We start from the raw sequence: 20,363 nt of genomic DNA on the forward strand, positions 1-20,363 counted from the left end.
CTTTTTTTTCTTCACGTGTCTTGTGTCTTATTTATCGAATCTTTTCCCAGAAAGTCATGTCAAGGTATAGACACCACAATAGATCCTGCATATCACGTTGTCTGTCTGTTTTCTAGCTGAAAGTGAAGCAAAGAAGAAATAAATGCAATAAATAGGTCAATATACTCACGCATATATTTGGAAATAAGGCTGTAATTTTGAGGCACTTTGTGTATTTTCCTACCTTTAAAACAGTCAGACAGTGGGTTTGAGTCATCAAAGTAAAAGCTAAGATTAATAGGCAACAATACCAGGGAACGACAAAACCTGTCTGCAAAGCTGCATCACATGCGCTAAAATATCCTTCGGTAATGCAGCACTTTCAAAACAGGCCAATTTCCCCCTCACCTACAATCTGGCATCCTGCAGTCAAACACAATATTTTCCAAACTAGCACGTCTAATGTGATGAAATTCTGATGCTTGAAAATTGATTCAGTCAAGTATAAAAAATGTGAAGTCAATGACAGCTGACAATGAAAGAATATTTGAAAAGGTTTTCCCATCTAACCCTGATCATACTGTGTGTGTGTGTGTGTGTGTGTGTGTGTGTGTGTGTGTGTGTGTGTGTGTGTGTGTGTGTGTGTGTGTGTGTGTGGAAGTGTTTTCCTCCTCTGCCCTTCATGGACTGCATATGTCACCTGTAACATTTATCTGAATACCAAGACTCTTCCTCCTTTGTTACCGTTCCCTCAAAATGACAGCCTGAGGAGGATAAACAGTTTGCTCATTGGCATCTGTTTTTCAGATCAGTTTAGTGAGTGTGATGAAGACCTGTCAGAATAGCTGTTAAATGTCAATGACATACACATAGGACCTGAGATTATTCTGCACCTTTTACTGAAAACAAATGGTATATGATATGGATATACTGTATGCTTGTATAATACAGGTGGAAGCATTTCTATCCATACCACAACATAAGAACAGGAGGTATGAGGCTCAGGAGAACCTCAGCAGTGTTCACTCGTACCAATATTGGAAATCATCCCGGAAAAGCAGCGATGACATCTTCCCCCTGCCAGCACCTCGCCTGCAGATAACACTCAGATTGAGGCAAAAGCGAAGCAAGTGATCCACGATTTTGACCTTGAGAAGGGTCAAAGCAATTTAACCCCATCAGACGGCAAGAGCCGAGAGGCAGTTGTTCTAAATTTGGGACATTTGAGGACCGTCTAGTCCTCTCTGTGTCCATGTGTGAGACGAGCCCAGGGACATGCTCTGATTCTATCACTTTTTCACAGACATGCTAGACGACACTAGCTTGCATCAGCCTGTCTCTGAAGGACTGACCACGTAAACATCAGCTGAGGGATATAAAGAGCGAGGGAGGAAAAGACATACAAAGACAGAGAGGGTGAAAGAAATAACGTGATGATGTAGGGATAAACTGATACGGTGAAAGCAAAGTGGTACACTCAAGGGCTTGAAAAGTGCTCTGGATGAGAGAGATGAGCGGTCATAACACTGTTAGGAGAAGTAGTGTTGTTGTTAAGTTTACAAGTAAGACTACACAGTTAAACCTCAAATAACTGATTTTCGGCTACTTTGGGGCATTAGAAACAAGCTCGGAACACAACACTGACATACTGACATATTACTACTTTTTAAGATGATCGGCAAACTTATTTAACCCATCCAGTAGATACAGAGCATATTGACAGTTGTGTATCTGGCCACTTTATGAATCTAAGATCAAAATCAGCGTCAGATTTAAACACTTTTGACATCCATGCGAAAAACAACATATAGGTTCAACATTCTTGATATAAACATCAGTTTTTTCCCATCGTGTTATCTCCACTCAGTAGCTGCAGCAGAGACCTTGGTAACTCTCCATGCTTTCTCGCATCACTAGGTGCTCAACTCATGCTAATCTACATCTGTGCTCAACACTGGCCCAACGAGCCAAAGTGAAACTCAGGGTGACTCTGGCCACCTGTGCTCATGGACCGCCAAGACCAAACTGGACAGCAGCAACGGGGATCTCAAATCAGGCTCAGAGGCAACAGGCAGCAACAGAGGCGTGTTTTAGTTTCACCTTCAGAAAAATGTTAATGCTTGAATAGATGGTTCTGCAAGGTAATATGAAGGCCATTTTAGGGATTCTTTGTAAAGGGAGACCATGCCAGTACTATAAAGCAAAGCAGTTACATTATGCAGTTTTGTCCAGTCAGTGTTAGCGGCTGCTTTATTTTCATTCTTGACCTTGACAAAACGATTCCAACTCAAGCCAACGTACTAGTTTTGTCCCCCCATCCACTTACTAGCTTACAAACCAACCAAATCAACCATCAACCATATCACACTTTCTATCAGTGGATGGAGTTTGCTCAGTTGATAGCTCTGTTGACAAGTGAGCTCTGTAGTTGTTTTTCAGCCCTTCAGTTGGTAGGGATGTGGATGCGCAGACCCAAGAGCCAGATTCAGCCACAGCATGTTATTATTGGAGGCACAGTGTGTGTGCATCTGCGATACACTAACAATACAGACACACACACACGGGTTGAATTGTCCCAATATATTTATGCATAAAATCCTATTTGGCCTTGGACATACAAAACTGTCAGGCAGGCAGATTTCTTTCTTTCCTCCACACACACACACACACACACACACACACACACACACACACACACACACACACACACACACACACACACACACACACACACACACACACACACACACACACACACACACACACACACACACACACACCTACAAATAGAGCTTATTCAGATACTTAGCCACAGTTTCAGTACAATATTACATTACCATTACAAACATGTCAGTCTCCTTTGTCCATCAAAGCTTCATTCCTCCTCAGCAGCCCTCTCTCTCTGCTCACTACTCTGATCTTCCCACACACAGCTGCTGCTCTCAGTCCTTCTGTCTCCTTTTTTTTCCTCTACTTTTTTTTTTTGCTCTTTTTCATGATTTGAAACATAAAACTATTTTTGTAGTTGTGTAGTCCTTCATTTTACCATGCTTATTTTGTGTGCAATGAAAAATGGCTACATAAAAGAATTAGTGAAATAAAAACTTCAGTTTTGGCAGCAGGTGGATCAATTATGAGAAACTAGTGCAGGACTCACTGGACTTATATACTGATCATACAACCATAGCTAAGTTCCTTTGCCCCTGCATTAGTACCGTCATTGTCTTCTGTCCAAAAGATAAGTTCCCATTTCCCACACCCCTGTGAAGCTCTACTGGTGCTGCATGTAAAATGTCCCTAATGCTGGCCACAAACAAGGGTTCAATCACAAAACTTAATATAGCTCCCTCCATTGTAAAGTGTTTTGACTTATCTCAGTGGCTGGCAACTTTAATTATATTCCATTTTAAGTTTAATTGAATTCAAATGAAGCTTGGAGGGAAATAACATTAAGGCTCAGTGACTCCTGCCATATTAATTTTGTGATGCGACCCACAAGCTAAACAGTGCTGGTGCAGGAACCAGACAGGCGTGCTGATCTCACGTATGGGTGAATGTAAACAGCCTTATTTTCTGTTCGTAATTTTAAGTGCTGATAAAATGCATAACATCAGCTGTTCACGAAGCACGACAGGAAATACCATATGATGAGATTCCACATGCTGCACATTGAGGTTGTTCGGGCTTTTTACCTATGAGTGAGCTGCTTCCTATTTAACTGCTATTTTGCTTCTAGTGTTTTACCAGTAAAAGTAAGATAGTGTAGGATGCACCGTCCTTGAATACATATGTGAAAACAGTGTGTACTTGATACAGCTGTGCCTTTCAACTGCGCAAGGAGTAAGGAGTATCAAACACACACACACGCACTCATTTACTCACAATTAATGTTTGGCTGTGAGTTGCTCAGCTTGGATGTTTTGCTTTAGCCTGGGGCTAAAGCGAACATCAAGAAGTTGATGCTGTCCTGGTTCTCCTCATGACTTGAATAATACGGCTATGTTATGGAAAAATGTTGAAAACAGAGGATGTATAGCATCTCTGGGGAGTGTATATGTTCTCCTGTGGGTCAGAAAATGTATACATTCACCAGAGGGTCCTCGATTTATTAGTAAAAAGGACTATGATGAAACTTGCTAACAGCAGGTTATGAGTGGATGATTGGTGGATGTTGAGAAGCTTCTGTCATCTTTGAAATGCATAAATTTGAATGTGCTGTTTTCACATTTGGAGAAGTGCTAAGATATGGTTTCGCCATGTTTTTCAAAATGTTCTACTGCTAAGTGTCACCATAAGAATATTTTTTTGCTCTAGGTCCAGAAAAAGAGAGCATGTGAAATAAGGCTCTAAGAGTAGCTTAACACTAAATTGACTTTTTTGAGTCAGTAAATGACATGTACAGTCACTTTATTACTCTATCTATTAAACCTGCTCCCACTCTATAGTTTTCAATACAACATTAGTTGTTTTCCTCTGTCCAGAGAGAATACTATAATTTTGTCTAGACCACCGCCCCAAAAGAATTTGTGAAATATCTATGATGTGCCCTGGGACACTCACAGAGTAGATGGACAGCTCTATTTTGAACAGTTCTATTTTTCTAAATAAATTTGCCTGAAATCAATCAAAATATCCAAAACTACTTTGGGGACGACGGTTTGAACAGGTCCCCACACCTCACTTTTGCTCTGTGGCCTCTTCAGATTAACCCAACCGTGTTTGCACTATAGACTTGTCCATAGACTCCCCATTTGTGCGCATTTTGTCTACAGATATTCGCTTTCAATCACACATGATGAACTTGTATTACCCAGAGGAGGGCTTCAACTTTTAGGGAAAAGAGGTCACACTTTGGACGACGACCCTGCACCAAAGACTGCATATTCTCATCTTGTCAGACAGACACTGTGAAGTTAAAGGTGTAGAGGAGAGGTTTAGGTTTAGAGGGAAGGAGAGAGTTTGTCTTCCTGCTCTGATCCTGCTGTAAGTCAGCGCTCCTGCCGCGGCACATGGCATATTTATTCTGGTCTCCCTCTCTCTGGGCTGGAAAGGGACAGGTCAGGACACAACACTTTACCCGGAGTGTGAAGTGTTTGAATCTGGTGATGAATGGATCACTCTCCTCCTGGGACTACAGCTTCAAAGGAGGAAGACAGATGTTGAGGAGGGACACTGAAAAGGTTCGGTCAAAAAAACAGATTTTCTGCAATCAATAAATACTCTTCCAAAATAACTGCTGGCATTGCGTTTAATTCTGGACACTTGACTGTTGCTCCCTCCTGGTTTGATCTTTTTGTTCATTAACATAACTTTAATTGCTTCTCTGTTTTAACTTTAAGCACACACTAACATTAGCTAAATAAATACATTGATTAAGAGAAATACATGGAAATCAGATGCAGAGATATGGTAACTGTTCTGCCTCGCAAAGAAAAAAATGATAAGGTCCCATCTTCCTCCTCAAAACGCTCACCCTGTCAAATCTCTCAGGGGTGTGATGAAATGCAGTGTGACTATCACAGCAACATGACACTTCTCTGTGACTTCATGCATTAAAACATGAGTGAGTGATCAAAGGTGACAACATGATGCAGCCAGAGGTGGGTGATGGAGCGAAAATCCTAAGCTTTTATTTTTTATTTAGCTCACAGTTTTTGGCCTTCCGCACTAATTATTTGGGACTATTCCTCTTCCCGAATACATAAACAATGGATTTTTTTGAATCACAAAAAATAATTTTATTAGAAAACTCAATACAATGGGGTATAATATGGGTAAATTTAGAGTATCAAAAAAGATCTCTAATTAGTCAGCTTCCAGTGTAATCAGAGTATGCTGTTTTTAACCTTTAACCAAACCCCAAAAACTCAATACTATAATTACTTGCTAGTCAATTAAAGCTAAATAAAAGGCCAAGTCAACAACATGAAAACAATCAGCTTCCTCTCTTCATTACCCTGTGGTCTGTGAGTTTTTGCATCACTCTCCACTTTCCAGTGTTTGTGTGTGGTTCAGTGGTTACTCCTCTCATTCTCTTTGGATCAGCATTCATTCTTTTTTTCAGTTTTTTTTTTCTTTTTTTTTCTTTGCTGTCTCTCTGCCTCTCTGTACAGTTCAGGCCAGGACAGAAGAATTTATTTCTCACACAGTGTCATCAATCGTAAGCTGCCATCTGATTGATTGGCCATGGGAACCACGGAAAAGCCGAATAGAGAATTGAGAGTCGGAAGAGCAATTTGTCACGTCAAAGTCCAAGAGCGATGCTGCGGGAGGACGGGCTGCATCTGCTCACACCCGCATTCAAGTTCCCCCTGATTCATAGAAAACTATCACAAAGTAGAAAAAAAAACAAAAACAAATGACCATTGTCTCTTTTAAATACAGACACCTATGAAAATTAAGCTGCTTTTGTTTTTACATTTCACCAAGATAAAAATGTCCGTATAATCCCAATCCCAGGTAGGTGCTTGAGAAGCGGTCTGTTCTGCAGAGACAAGGACAGTGCGAGTGATGTCTTTGTTTTCAAGTTGGCACTTGTCACAAACAGTATCTCAAGTTAAGACTGATGGCGAGGAAAAGCATTGAGGCGCAATGCGTAAATCTATTTCATGAGATGTGTTTGGTCATTTGAGCTGATGTACAGACCAGCTGCCCTCAGAAAACCCATTAAACTTTAATGAATGAGCTCTGTATTTGCCAAAACTTGTATCAGTGTATGTGAGGAGCTGTAGAAAACATTAAACACCTCTGAAAAGCTCATGCATATAACCCACACACAGTTTGAGTCGTGTGTACAACTTGTACTAGATAATACAGCTGGTGTCTGCGTGTTTTGGGAACATTCAATTCAGCATGTGGCTGCTCACATTTATGAAGTGCGACATGAGTGTGTGAGAACGGTGCTCTTTGCTAAATTACTGCTAGTCCTGTTACCTTGGTAATGATTATCAAACACTTGAGGCATGTTTTAGGGAAGTATAGGAAAAATGTCAAAACACTTTGTGTGTTATTTGCATTTATTCTACAAAACACAAACCAGTTGCAGTCCATGACAGAGGAATTAAAAATAAAAAAAGTAACTCAAGTTGCATGATTTGATGGTGTGGACGAACTGCAGGAAGTTTAAATGGCACTGTTTAAATAAGGCTTGAAAACCATGTTCTGGTCTTTGCTGTGTTTAATCATCCTTATGTTATTTATGATTCTTGACGCTGACCTGCCATGAAAACATTAACTATGCTGTGAAATGAGAGACGAGTATTCTACAGCCATGCAAAGACTACTAGTCTGTGAGGGTGTTCTTCAGAATCTCTCTGCGGGAAGAATTTTTTAAGGACTACACTTAATCCAGATCTGTGAGACTGACACCACTACTCTTGCAATGGAACCTGGATCACTGAGCCGAGGCTCTGATCAGTGAAGTGCAGGTCGTGACTCAGACACGGTGCTGCTCAGAGTCCAGAGGTAGGATCTTAGAAAAACCAACGAAAGAGGGAAGCATAGGAGATATTTGGCAGCAAGGGGTGAGAAAATTGACTTCACCTCTGAGGGAATGAAATTTAGATATATTATTAGGCTATCATTGAAGTGTGGGTGAATATGTCATTCTTAATGAGAAACAACAGTTCAGATGAAGTGATTAGTATTTCAGGTATGTTCTTTAATGAGGCCCAACAACAACATGGACACAGATCCAAATCTTTTCTTCCATAAAGAAAATCTGAGTTAGGTCGTGATGATCTGGTTTATAATCACATAACGTATACCGCTCCTGTTAACTGAACTGATACACTTGCCTGTTTTTCCTCCTAACAAAAACAAACGAGTGCCTGTGTGATGCAAATCCTGAAAGCAACTCATGCTTAACTTCCCATTTAAAATGTATGAGTGACCAAAGGGTTAGAACTGGGTGACAGAGAGGATTAAACCTCTCTTTTTAGCTTTCTCTCTTGATGTATTTTATAAATCCCCACATCCACCGTGTCCAGAATACTTTTGCTAAATAGCAGATTCTATAAAAAAGTGTTCTGGAGAACTGTAGATGAGTTATTTGTGTTGACTATATCAAACTTCTTTTAAATTTCAATATCATTTTTATGAGTTTTCTCCAATTTGGTGTCATTTGTCCCACAGGACAAGATCACGCGGTTTGATCTTGATGTTTCAAGACTTGTGTTTCTGCTAAATCTATTCCAACATGCACTCAATGAAGGCAAAGACGGTATGAAAATAGCTTATTTACAATATTATGTGCCAAGATACAAACTTAAAAGTGGTGTTTTAAATTGTACTTTGAATGACAGCGTATGATTTCTATTCATTCTTTCAATTCAGTCTCTGCAGGACACTACCGCTGCTTTGTTTAGTAAATGTACAGTTACAGTGTACAGATGGTGTAGTGACTGAATTTATGTACGTAGGTTGTTGTAGGTTTGTGTCATATTGATGTCTGTATGTGGAGCTGGAGTTAGCAACCATGCTAATGAAATAGGGGGTGTTGATTACAGTGATTAAAACACTGTAAACAAAGTATAAGAGTCAGAGAATTTTTACATTGACCAATTTGATCGAGGCTTACGTAAATAGCTTTTATTAAGTGATTGTTATTACGTTGAGAAGAAGCACTATGGGTCTTGCAGGATAAGCAGTTCTTCACATGGTGTCAGAGCTCAGGAGTCTGACATCATGTGATATTTATGTAGAATTTAAACAAGCTTAAACTGAAAAAGTATCTTTTGTGTAAAAACTAAACGTGTGGGTAGGCTATGTGTAAGTTTAAAGTGAACAACATCAGAATTCCTCTGGTCATTGGACAATATAAAGGGGTGGACAGAAACCAGAAGATATGTAAGATCTTTGTAATGATAATCCTGTAGGGGACGAGTATCATATTTTGTTTGCATGTAAGAATATAAACATAATGAAATATAGAGAAAGATTATTTAAGCCGATCATTTATGTTTAAATTAATATTGTTATTGCAATCAGATAATCCAAATGTTATTTGTAATCTTGTGCCACCGTTTTGTTATCAATGCATGTTCTGATCATGGTCTTGAGTCACATAAATAAATGAAAATGATCATGAACTATTAAAACCACTCTATGGCAGATTTTTTATTTTCAGTCACAGAGGGAGATAAAATTACCACAACAGGGATGCATCTACTACACAAAACCATCTTCCTTTAACGGTTTGATCACCAAGGACCTGCTGAGACTGAATTGAGCCTTTAACATCTGCAGAATAAACTAGCATCATTTATAACATCTGCTCAATGAAAATCATCTAGTATATTACAAGCAGTAAAGTGCTTTTGAGAAATGATATTCCATTAGTAGAGGCAAAAATAATTTTCAAGAATAAAAACACAAGCCAAATCCTTCTTTTCATTCACAGAACTGGCAATAAAGTAAGTGGAAAAACACTGACTGACATCATCAGAAGTAACACTGTTTATGGATTTAATAAAATAAAATATAAAATTTATGAATTAAATAATAGTTGTTTAAGGGGATATTTCCCGTCCATTAAGTGCATGAAGCCCATAAGCAAGGCACTAACCTCACAGTGATGTCAGTGCAATAACACACCCTAATGTACAACTCTACATCACTGTAGGAAGATGAGAAGTTAAACTGCTGGGGGTCAGAAAAAACAGCATTTTGATCAGCTGTTATGTCGTTCTTTAAATTCCAACTGCTCCAGTGGAGCTGCAGTGTGGCCTGCTGTGAAAGGGTGGACTGAGCTGGGAATATCACAGATGTTCACATGCATTTATGTGTAACATCATTTCGGCCTGAATCACTAACTCCTCACACAAGCTGTTGCTGCACATAAAGTAATACTTTCCTCTTCTACTTTAATACTATAAAAAAAAATTTTAGTAAAAGAAAAAATACAGGACAATTATTTCTCCATTGATAGATATTTTTTAGCGTTTTAAAGAAAGAGTAAAGAAAAGTGACATCTCACAGTTGCACTGCTCAGGACTGGTGCAGCCATTGTCCTGGACTAAGTCACATCCATTTTGTCCAAACATTCTCTCAACACAATACGAGAGACACATCAAACCTTGTGGCAGCTAAATAGCAGCAAGGAACCAGCAACAACCTGCTGTAAAAACATTTTTTTCCAACCACGTCCATGCCTACAAGCCACTCAGAGGGAGCACACTGAAGTGAGGGCAGTTTTTCGATGTCATCTCACATCAATTCTACCTGAAAATTCAGCCCCCTACCTCACTGTCATTTCAGGGCACAAACATACCTCCTGCAGCTTTAGCTCTCTACACTAGAAATGACTTGGTGCATCTTTGTTTCCATTAGTGTGCACATGTTTCATCACCCGCAGTATGCTACTCACCATGGTGCAGCTGCCTTCAGTGTCGTCGTCCAGCAGACCCAGTCTGCACAGAGCCTTCTCATTCCTCAGCCAGTACTCGGACGAGTCCAGCACACTGTTACTGCACAGAACCTGCAGCACACAGATAAACCCAGCTCAGGTATAGTAGCACTGAAGTCACACCACACAGGGACACACATGGAGCTTCCTTAATGACTCCACGCACACACATGCACACCCCAACTGAGTCACTCATTCACTTTCATCTGCCAGTCTCTGTGTTTTCCCTCTGGTAGATGGGATCAATTGACCTTTCTCCAGAACCTTCACTTCAGGATAAGTGTCTGCGACACAGGATCAATAATCTGTCAGCTAACCAGACACTGCACATTATATATACACAACAGTTATTGTCTCCTCCCTGGAGGGACACTTTAATGAAGCCTTTTTGTATGAAACCTACAGCCATGCAGCTGCTTTTGTCAATGACAAGTGTGCTGGTGACTGACACATTCATTTGTCACAGACTATTGACTTTGCAGCTTTAATAATCACCCAGTTCCAAAGCCAATTTGTTTACAAGGATGAATTTAAACATCCCCCTGATGCTAATCACAATTCAGAATTTACCCATATGGTATACTTCTATTTGTTTGTAAGGAAGTGTGCTGTGTTTATTTAATAAGGCACAGCAGGTAAGCAGTTAAAAGATTAAAAGCACATGCTATAAATAAAATAATTCTTATGCAGTTACTTTGACGTATGACAGATATTACGTGTGTTGTTCTCTCATCACTGTGTATTTTTAGTGACAAATCATGCCCCCCTTATGCTTGCACCCTCAGGAATGGGCCATCTGTGCAGGCCCTCGGCCAGGTAAAGGTGACGTAGACTCAGCTGATCTCACCGAGAACGATCGTATCAAAGGCTGCGGGCACAGGTCAGAGGAGCCCGAGCTCCAATTTGAACAAAGCTGTCACCTTGTGCCTCTATAGGAGGCTGGAGTGGAAGTCAGTTAAGATCATGAGCGGCAGGCTAATTAGGAACACAGCAGCCAGTCCACCTGCACACATACACTTACAGTAAGGGACACACACAAGTAGAACTACACACACTTTGAAAGAAAATTCAATCTAGCCTCCACCTCAGCCCACTGATCTGTACCATTTCCCCTCCTGTCTCTCTGGCACTGGGAGATGATAAATCTACTGGGCTGACCCCAGGGCCTGGCTGTGCCTCTTATTACACAACCCCTGGGTGTCACTGGCACCCTGGAGGAGGAAATGAAAATCTCTGGCACTGCTGGAAACACACAAAAGATAAAGTGACAAGGAGACAGATATGATGGTCAGGTGCACAAACACATGGACAGAGAAAAAACAAAACAAAAAGAAGTGGTCACACAGCAGACAGGCGGAGACACAAGTAGATAGACGCGTATTTCCAGCACAGCACAAACACATGAGACACAGCTCTGTTTTTTTTTTTTTTTACCTTCTTACAGGCGCTGATGGACGAGGCCACGGTGCTGTCTGTGCTGCCTCCCTCCACCTCGACAGCCTCTGAGCCTTCAAACATGGCAGATGACTGGAAGTTACTGCAAGGCAAAAAGGGCATGGAGTTGACTTTGTCAGAGTAAGTTCTTGTCAAACACTCAACACCTCCCCTTTTAAAAATGAACCAGTTCATGGCCATACAATATGACAATGCCAATCATTTACTAAGGAGTGCAAAGAGTTTTAGGGGCCGGTTTTTGGACGTCAAGACCTGTTTATCACATTATCATTCATGGGAAGTCATTGTAGCTAATGTTTCTTTAGGGATGTCTGTGATGTCTTTTCTCTCTACATGAGCTGGATAAATACACTCATGACACAGACTCTCTAGCAAAGAAGAGAAGGCAAAGCCAACTGCATGTTGGACCCATTAGTGAACTGCAGCTTTTTGCAGAGGGCTATTAGTGCGTTTAAGAGAGCCTGCAGCCAGTTTCCAATTTCTGTATTGCAGAAAATAGATGTCACACACATACTGTTTCCAACAAAGCATTGAAGTGTCAAAAAATCACCACCACTTTGCCAAATCATAAAATTTGTAAGCAGTGGCGACAGGAGGACAAACAGGGAAATGCAATATTTGGTGCATAGGACAAAATTATTCAACAAACTGTAGTGATGAGAATGTCTGTCAGACTATGGCAAGCCCAAAAAAGACAACATACCAAAGTCAAAAATCCCAGGATGGCATCATTATCCACCATGCATGCTTTCACTGAGATAAGCCGAATCGAAGCTTATCTAGAATGGCATTAATGAGGATCAATTTGGAAAATAAAGAGGCTGGGGATGCATATTTAAATAGGAGCAGCTGTTTTTTTCTGTAATCCGCATATTTCAAAGCAAATTAAAAGCATTCCATTTTGAAATCGCCGGAGGGATCACACGACTGGATCTATTTGCAGTTAATGATGTAAATAAGTGTGTCACAGGAAAAGTGAGTTTGCAGTGAATGGCTGGACACACTAAAAATCATGTAGAGGAGATAAGTGGATGCGATGTGATGTGCTTTATATAGGCTGCTGTGTCGGCCAGGCACACATCAAAACACCCATCTAACACACGCACACACACACACACACACACACACACACACACATACATACACATACATACACATACAGGCAATGATTCTGCAGTGAATATGTTGGATGCATGCAAGATATTGGAAGCGAATGACACTAAAAAAATGGAAATGGAAAACACTGTAAAATAGAGATCAGCGGGATACATTTTGTCACGCCACCTCCTTTCTAATCTTTGCGCTTAACGACCTTTCCATCACCACAACGTGATGATGGACAGGTCCTTGCGCTCTCGTGCTCCCGGGGCCCCAGGTACCCAGCAGGAATAAACCTGATGAGAGGACACAATAAACCCCTGAAGATGTCTGGCTTTCAAGGACAGCCGCCGGTCCCCTGTTGTAATTTACTGTAGCTGTCGTGGTTGAGGATTTCGCCAGACTCTGAAGGCCAGCATGCCCAGTTGACTACAGGCAACTTTTGGTGGCAGCCTTTGCATTGAACTGCTTTGGAAAGCGTTTAAATGGACTAAATAATCAGCGTGGAAAGTTTTAGGTCCTAAAGAATGCAGATGACAATAACTTGAAATGACTGAAGCTGAGTACTGAGATGTGAAAATTGAACTGCTGCCCTTTTTTTCTTTTTCTTTTTTTTTTTTTTTTAAATCAGACACACATTTCTACCAGCCAGGCCAGGCAAGCTAAAATATTATGTTTACTGCACACACACTGACAGTCTACTGTGAAAGCGGCTTTACTGCAACGCTCTGCATGGATTTTGGGGCGCTTTACTAAACACAAACTGACACACTTTGCACAGCCCAAAAAAAATCACTATGCTTTGATCCAATACAGCATTAAGGATATTCTGCACTGTCGCCTTACACTTAGCTATTTCAGTCCTGTGCTTTTGTGAAAATAGCTAAAATACTCTATTTTAGAAGGGTGCTACAAATATCACATCAAATCCATTAATGGGATATTGAGGACAAACAATTAAATGGCACCATAAAAACACTATAAAGGAGATGTTAACTACTGAATATCAAACATACAATTTCAGTGTGTTTGTTTGGAAATATGCGACAACGCTCATCGACATTGTGTTTTTGTCGTGGGATATTAAGCAGTCTCTTACCTCGGTGTTTTCAGAAGGCACTTTGCGCCTGCCATTCTGTCAAAACAACCAAACAAAAAAAAAAAGAAAAGAAAAACGCAAACTGTCCTCAACCGGTGTGATTATTTCCTCTGTGGGGGAAGGGGGACAGGCAGAGGTACAACAGAGCGCCTCCACGCGTAATTGTCCCCTGGAAACTCTACGGTCCAGATGCGCATCCCACACCGGGCACTGAAGGAATCCCAGACTGCTTCCCCGCCACTGGAGGAGGACTGTGATGCACTGAGCGGATACCCCGCGGTATCAGCAGCAGCAAACTACTGCCTGCAATCCGCGTCTGTCCGCCAAGTGCTCAGTGCAGGAGCAGGAGCCCTGCATGAATCAAACGTAATGAGCTGCACGACTCAGGCAAGGGCATGGATATGGACGCACGCGCATGTGTGTACAAACAGAGGCACGCGCACACGTACGTAGTCGTTTTGCTACCAGTACACCACATACGAACCCATGTTAACCACTTACAGTGCTGGACTCTGTTTTTTAAAGATACACTGAAGACTAATAAATGTATTGAACAGACTGATAAAGACATCCAGGAATGATACAGTGGAAATGCATAAGCTGCAGTGGAGAAATGAGCCCTAACAACATAGGCAGCAACAGCAGTGAAACGGTGAATTAATACAAGCTAAATAAATAGTATAAAAATGCTCTCCATCACCACTGAAACAATTCACATTTTTACATAAGCACGTTTTTAGATTAGGACGTCTCAAACTTTGTTATTGGAGAATTTTCAAGTGGACAAAGTGTAATGTCGTCATTGTTTTGGCATTTCTATATTGCAAATTCTTGTTACTTATCAGGTAACTTTACAGTATAGTTGTGTTTTATAATTTTTTTCCTTTTTTTTATCTTCATGGGTCAGTAAACTAAAACTAATCAGTTGTCAATTGTATGATTTGGCAACTGAAAAATGAATCAGAATCTAAAGATGGATTAAAGTATCAACACTCAGTGAATGAATAACTTTCTTAAATACTTTCTCAAAAAGTCAAATTCTTTGATATCTTAAAAATAAAAGCTTGAATCCTTTCACTTACAACCCTCTGAACTCTGATGGCCAGTGTAAAATATGAGGAATGAAAAAAAAAATAACACACACACGCCCCTGATGGATTCCCAATTGCCACTTGAGACAGTCCTCATCTCTGTCATCTCAAGGTGAAAGTCATCCTATGGAGAGAAATATCTATGATATCTACAGTATATCTGATGGATAGAGTAAAATTTCCCTCCTGTGTCCATTAGGGAAGTAACCAAAAAAGAAAAAGAAAAATCAAGAAGGAGCCGTGACCTTTAGCTCTCTATTATCCCACTGAGAATGTGTTGGGGGAGGAGTGAAGTGGTGGTGGGCAGAGAATGAGGAACATGGTGGATATTTGGGAGAAGAGGGTGGAGAGAAAGCAGGGGTCCTAATGAGATGTGAATGTGTGGGTGTGAGTGTGCATGAGACAGAGAGAGAGAGAGAGTCATGCTGTTGTGGATGACTACGCTTGCTTAAGTGTCTTCACTCTTCTGAAAGGATCATTTCTGCCAAAGGGAATGCTTATTTTCAGCGTGCCCTCTACCTCAAAGAAAATAGATTTTTACATGCTGTTATCAGCCACCATGTGATTTCACTCCCTCTAGATGCCTTTTGCTTTCATTCAGCTCCTAACAATATCAAAACCCAATTTCTGTGCTGGCCGTCTCTGTGTAACAATGCAGCCCACAGGGAACATGTGTGTTTACAAAACACTTGCTAGGCCTCACCTAATAAATATTGAACATTTAAATGTAATACCTTTCCCAATTCATGTATATTTGACCAGTTTGAATTAATAAATGCATTCACAAAGTCCTCATTGAGTATATGAACTTGACTAGCTCAGCCTGTTTCTTCACAATCTCTCATTACAGATTCTGATATAAATAGCAGAAGTCCTGCATTGGCCAGCACTTCTCACAAACTGTGAAAGTCCCTCCATGGTTATGTTCTGTACCAACTAATTTCATGCTTCTCTGCTGAGAAAAAAAAACCTTTTTTCAGCTGAATATTTTCTTAAAAATTATTAGAGTGGGGCGCTAGGAGAACAAAATGTATTCTTTAACATGGTCGTAATTACACAAGAAGTACATAAGAGAAAATTTTAAAAGAAAAGTGCCGTTCCCGTGCGGCAACAGGTTACCATGGCAAAAGAAAATGAACACAGAATGACCGAAATCAAAGTATCAGCATGGAAAAGGAGCTTCAGACTCACCACAGCCAGACTTATTGTATAAGCATGAAACAACAAAAGCTGTATGTAACACACTGAATCATCAAGTTTTCTGGCTTTTCAGAGGCCACTGTGTCTGAGAAATGTCACCACCCTCCCTCATCTGACAACTCAATACTAAAACCATCTTAAATGCAAGAGCATTGATGGGATGTGTATGACACGGTGTGAGCGGTATGTGTGCACACCATTCTGTATGCACACTTTTACATGTGTTTACAGCACTGGGCAATGACATCACATCACCTCTCAGGCTTTGCTGTTTGCTCGTGTGCATGAGTGACCTTAAAAGGTGACCCAAATAGAAAATCACCACAATCCCCCTCTGTCACCTGCACCATCTAAATATAGATTCAGGATCAGAGTTAAGATTGTGATGCAGCCTATACCATTATCCCCACAAAGCCAGGGATTTTTTTAATTTTTTTTTTTTAATGGGATGATGTGTTGCATATTATTTTTCACCCACAGCTAACCTGATATGCTGAGCTGTGACAGTAGGCAGACTTTCGACAGGCTTTCAACTCGACAGCTCTCTCTTTAGTCATTCTTTGGTCATGTTTGTGTTTACAACCAAGCGCAACATCATGAATGTCCTCGAGGAGAGAAACTGTGCACTATAATCCTCATCTGTACGATTCACTGCGTCTTGATGATGACAGGCTTTTAGCGACATCTTCAAGTGTGGCCATTTGGAGCAAGTATGAACACGCTTGTCTTTAGAAGTGGTTGTAGAAACTAGTTCATTTGTAGCTAATGAAGATCTTTTTAGTGTTTCAGTTATCATACTATCCACTTGCTCTGCATGGGTTTCTAATACAAAGCCTCCTAACAGCTCTGTGTGGGACTCATGCATTCAGACTCAGCATGCAGGATGTTGATGGTTCTGAAGATTTCATCACATTATTCCAGCAAAAGATCGCAGGGCTTCAAGCTGGTTTGAAAGAGTTTTAAACAGTCGCATAGCAACAGTGAATGACTTTTTGTGTTTTTCAAAGGGGCTGATAGACTGATGATAAACAACCAGTCACAGCAAACCAAGAGGAAAATACATCACAAACTGTTGCACATGAAGCTGCGCAGATGTTGAGCAGCCAGAACCAGCAAGAGTCAAACTTCACTGATGGTTAGTCTGACACACACACACACACACACACACACACACACACACACCACACACACACACACACACACACACACACACACACACACACACACACACACACACACACTAAATAGGATGCTCCCTCCTCCTTCAGTGTTTCCCCCCTTTTGCTCTTCACACCACTTCTTCTTTCTTCTCCTCCTTATCATCTCCTGCTCTTCCTCCTTCTTCTATTCTCTTTTTTCTTCTCTGATGCCTCGACTTCCTTCTTCTTCTTTTTAATCATCCTCTCTCTCGCCCCCCCACACATCTTAATCCAAAGGCTTTTGGGGGGTGGAGGTGGGGACAAACTAATCCATTGCACACTTTCTCAAAATAAAAGATGCAAGGACAACTAAAGTGGAGATGAAAGCGCAGGCTGCTCTCATCAGCAGAGAGGAGACATCAGACAGAGCTGGGAGTAAAAACCAAATGAAGACAGAATCAGCTGAAGTACAGACTCGCTCACTGTCAAGAACCCTGTCACAGCGGGGCTATTTTTAATTTAGTTACCGACTCCAAGACAGCAACACGTCACGTGAGCGGAGGAAAGTGAGGGAGAGGAGAAGGTATGATGATGAATCTGAGCAGTCGTGATGTGAAATGGTATTTATAGAACGTCAAGAGGGCAAAGGGTTCAACTTGGAGGGGTGGGGGTGGGGTGGGTGAGTAAATAAGTAAAGGTCGGTAAAAGCTGCAACCAGCATGTAATCCTACCTGCAGTTAGTGTGCTCAGTTCATGTGCCTCTGCTTGGATGTCTGGATCACAGCGGTTGAAAAAAAAATATAGCTGTTATATTAAAAGAAGTGGTTCACTTTTTACACTCATTTGGTTGTGTTGTCAAGTAAAGATAAGCAGTGCTCTGATAAAAATATGACAACAAATACTTAAATCAGCCTTTTAGAATAGAACTAATTTGAGAAAAGACAAAACGTACAGTTTACTGTTAAACTGAGATATGCATTTATTTAGTCTGTAGTGCAGTGTTGGATGAGCCAGTTCTCCAAACTCCACCAATAAACACTGTAACAAGCCCCACTAAGGTCAAATTCCACAAATTGATATTTAAAAGTTACTGACAGAAGTCTGAAAAGTTCTGTGCATGAGGATAAAACCAACAGAGAATTATATTATAAAATGGTGAAGACAATCCTGTCTTCTGGCTGGCATTAAGTGAAGTTATCAACTGGGTTTATGATAAGCCACAATTTGCCTCAGTCAAGAAGAGTTAGAAGCAAAAAAGGACCAGGGATCACCCCACTCATATTCTCACGTTTTATACATTATACATTTTAATTCTGTCAAGTATTCAAAATGCACAGGAATAGAACATTTTTCAAAGGTCATTTTCACACAGCTTTTGATATTTTATCATTTATCTGATGTAATGATGTTCTACTGGAGGTTGGTGTGCGTTTCCATCTCTGGCCAAACCCTGTCCTCACTGAGGGTAAGAAACGAGAGATGCTTAAACAGATCCAACCAGAGCTGAAACATTAAGTCGAATAATTGATAAGTTGCCTGAGAAAAATAAATAAAATAAAAATATTATATTATAAAAAATATTTTTTTTAATCCATTAGTCATTTCAGTTCTTTTTTCCACCAAAAATCTGTAAAAAATTGTCACATATTCTTTGGTTTCAGCTGGTTTTCTGACATTTCATAGACTCAAAAATTTGTCAAAAAATAGTTGCAAGATTAATTGATAATGACAAATCATTAGTTGCAGCCCTTGGTCAAACAAATCCTTTGCCCTTTTGGAAGATGTTTTCAAATATCATGTCCATTGATGAGATTTCTAGACACAATTTGCTCCACAGCGTCCAACAATCAACAGCAGAGAAGCTGCTCAGTTTTTCCCCTCACAACAACCAGACAATAAGGAGGTGGCTTGGGGCAGGTAGATATTGGCCTCCCATCTGAATCAGGGCTGTAGTTAGATCAGGAAACTGGATGTGGACCCATTCTTGCCATCTGGACCAGGTCAGGATAAAGAGTAGCCTTGCAGCAGTCTGTTGCCATTACACTTACTAACAGCGGCTATATCCAGACCTTACTCTAGCAAAAATATTAAACTGCTCTCCTTTGAAATGCTACAAGATGCAAACCAATGACCATTTTCACTCAAAACCCCTGAGACTCACACATACATGACTAACAGACAGTGCCAGGTACCTGTGAACATGAACCACAGTATTTACTAGCTGACAGTCTGTTCTGGGAAGCAATTTTAGGGTAATGGCCTTGTTAATCAGAGTAATCACAGCCCCTGCTCACCTCAGTTATTCCAGATTTATTTTTGTTTAACCTTTCCATCTATCTTCCTTTCCACCTGTGCTCTCATCATAATGGAAACTTATGATTACAGGACCTGATCATTATAAACGCATGAAAAGGTTAATGATAGTGAGAGTCATTGGCTTTGCATGAGCGCTGGGTCTCTTTTCAGTTTATTGAACAAAACCAAAATATAGAGGCCCACAATATACAAAGGGTTTGTCATAATCTTTCTCAATATGGATACTGCACCTTAATACCTGCTGAAATCTACACTAGCGCCCCTGATATTGTTCTTACTTTAATACTGTGTATTAAAATACACAACATTATGCATTAGGTTATCAGTAGGTAAGGTACATACAAAAAACAGAGTACTCTATTGATTTAGCAAATCACTCCTATAACACTGCCAGACTCAAAATGGACAGTCAGCTTTTTTCTACCACACACTCTTCTTCCTTGTCAAAACCTCGTACCTACATTAACCACAATGCAACTGGACCACAGATGGTTCAGGTGTGTTATGCTAGTAGCAGCTTGAGTAGCCTTGAGATGCTAGCCTCCAACAGAGCTGCAGAGGTGCAGAGATCTGGTGAGCTC

The 20,363-nt window shown here is 40.5% G+C and overlaps 1 protein-coding gene across 3 annotated transcripts in view; it reads right to left on the bottom strand.

Moving 5' to 3' along the window:
• The window catches only part of sphkap (SPHK1 interactor, AKAP domain containing), a 126,763-nt gene that overhangs the window by 28,420 nt on the left and 77,980 nt on the right, over positions 1 to 20,363 (bottom strand). For 2 of the 3 annotated variants that reach the window (XM_056374071.1, XM_056374073.1), the window contains exons 4-5: positions 11,819 to 11,921; positions 10,346 to 10,456 (exon numbers count right to left, since the gene is read on the bottom strand). In XM_056374071.1, coding sequence (XP_056230046.1) covers positions 10,346 to 10,456; positions 11,819 to 11,921 — 214 coding nt within the window. Of the gene's footprint in view, positions 1 to 10,345; positions 10,457 to 11,818; positions 11,922 to 14,036; positions 14,463 to 20,363 lie in introns of those variants that run through there. The other variant, XM_056374072.1, reaches the window with a different exon arrangement.

The sequence above is a fragment of the Seriola aureovittata genome, chromosome 4, assembly GCF_021018895.1.
Source record: "Seriola aureovittata isolate HTS-2021-v1 ecotype China chromosome 4, ASM2101889v1, whole genome shotgun sequence".
NCBI lineage: Eukaryota > Metazoa > Chordata > Actinopteri > Carangiformes > Carangidae > Seriola > Seriola aureovittata.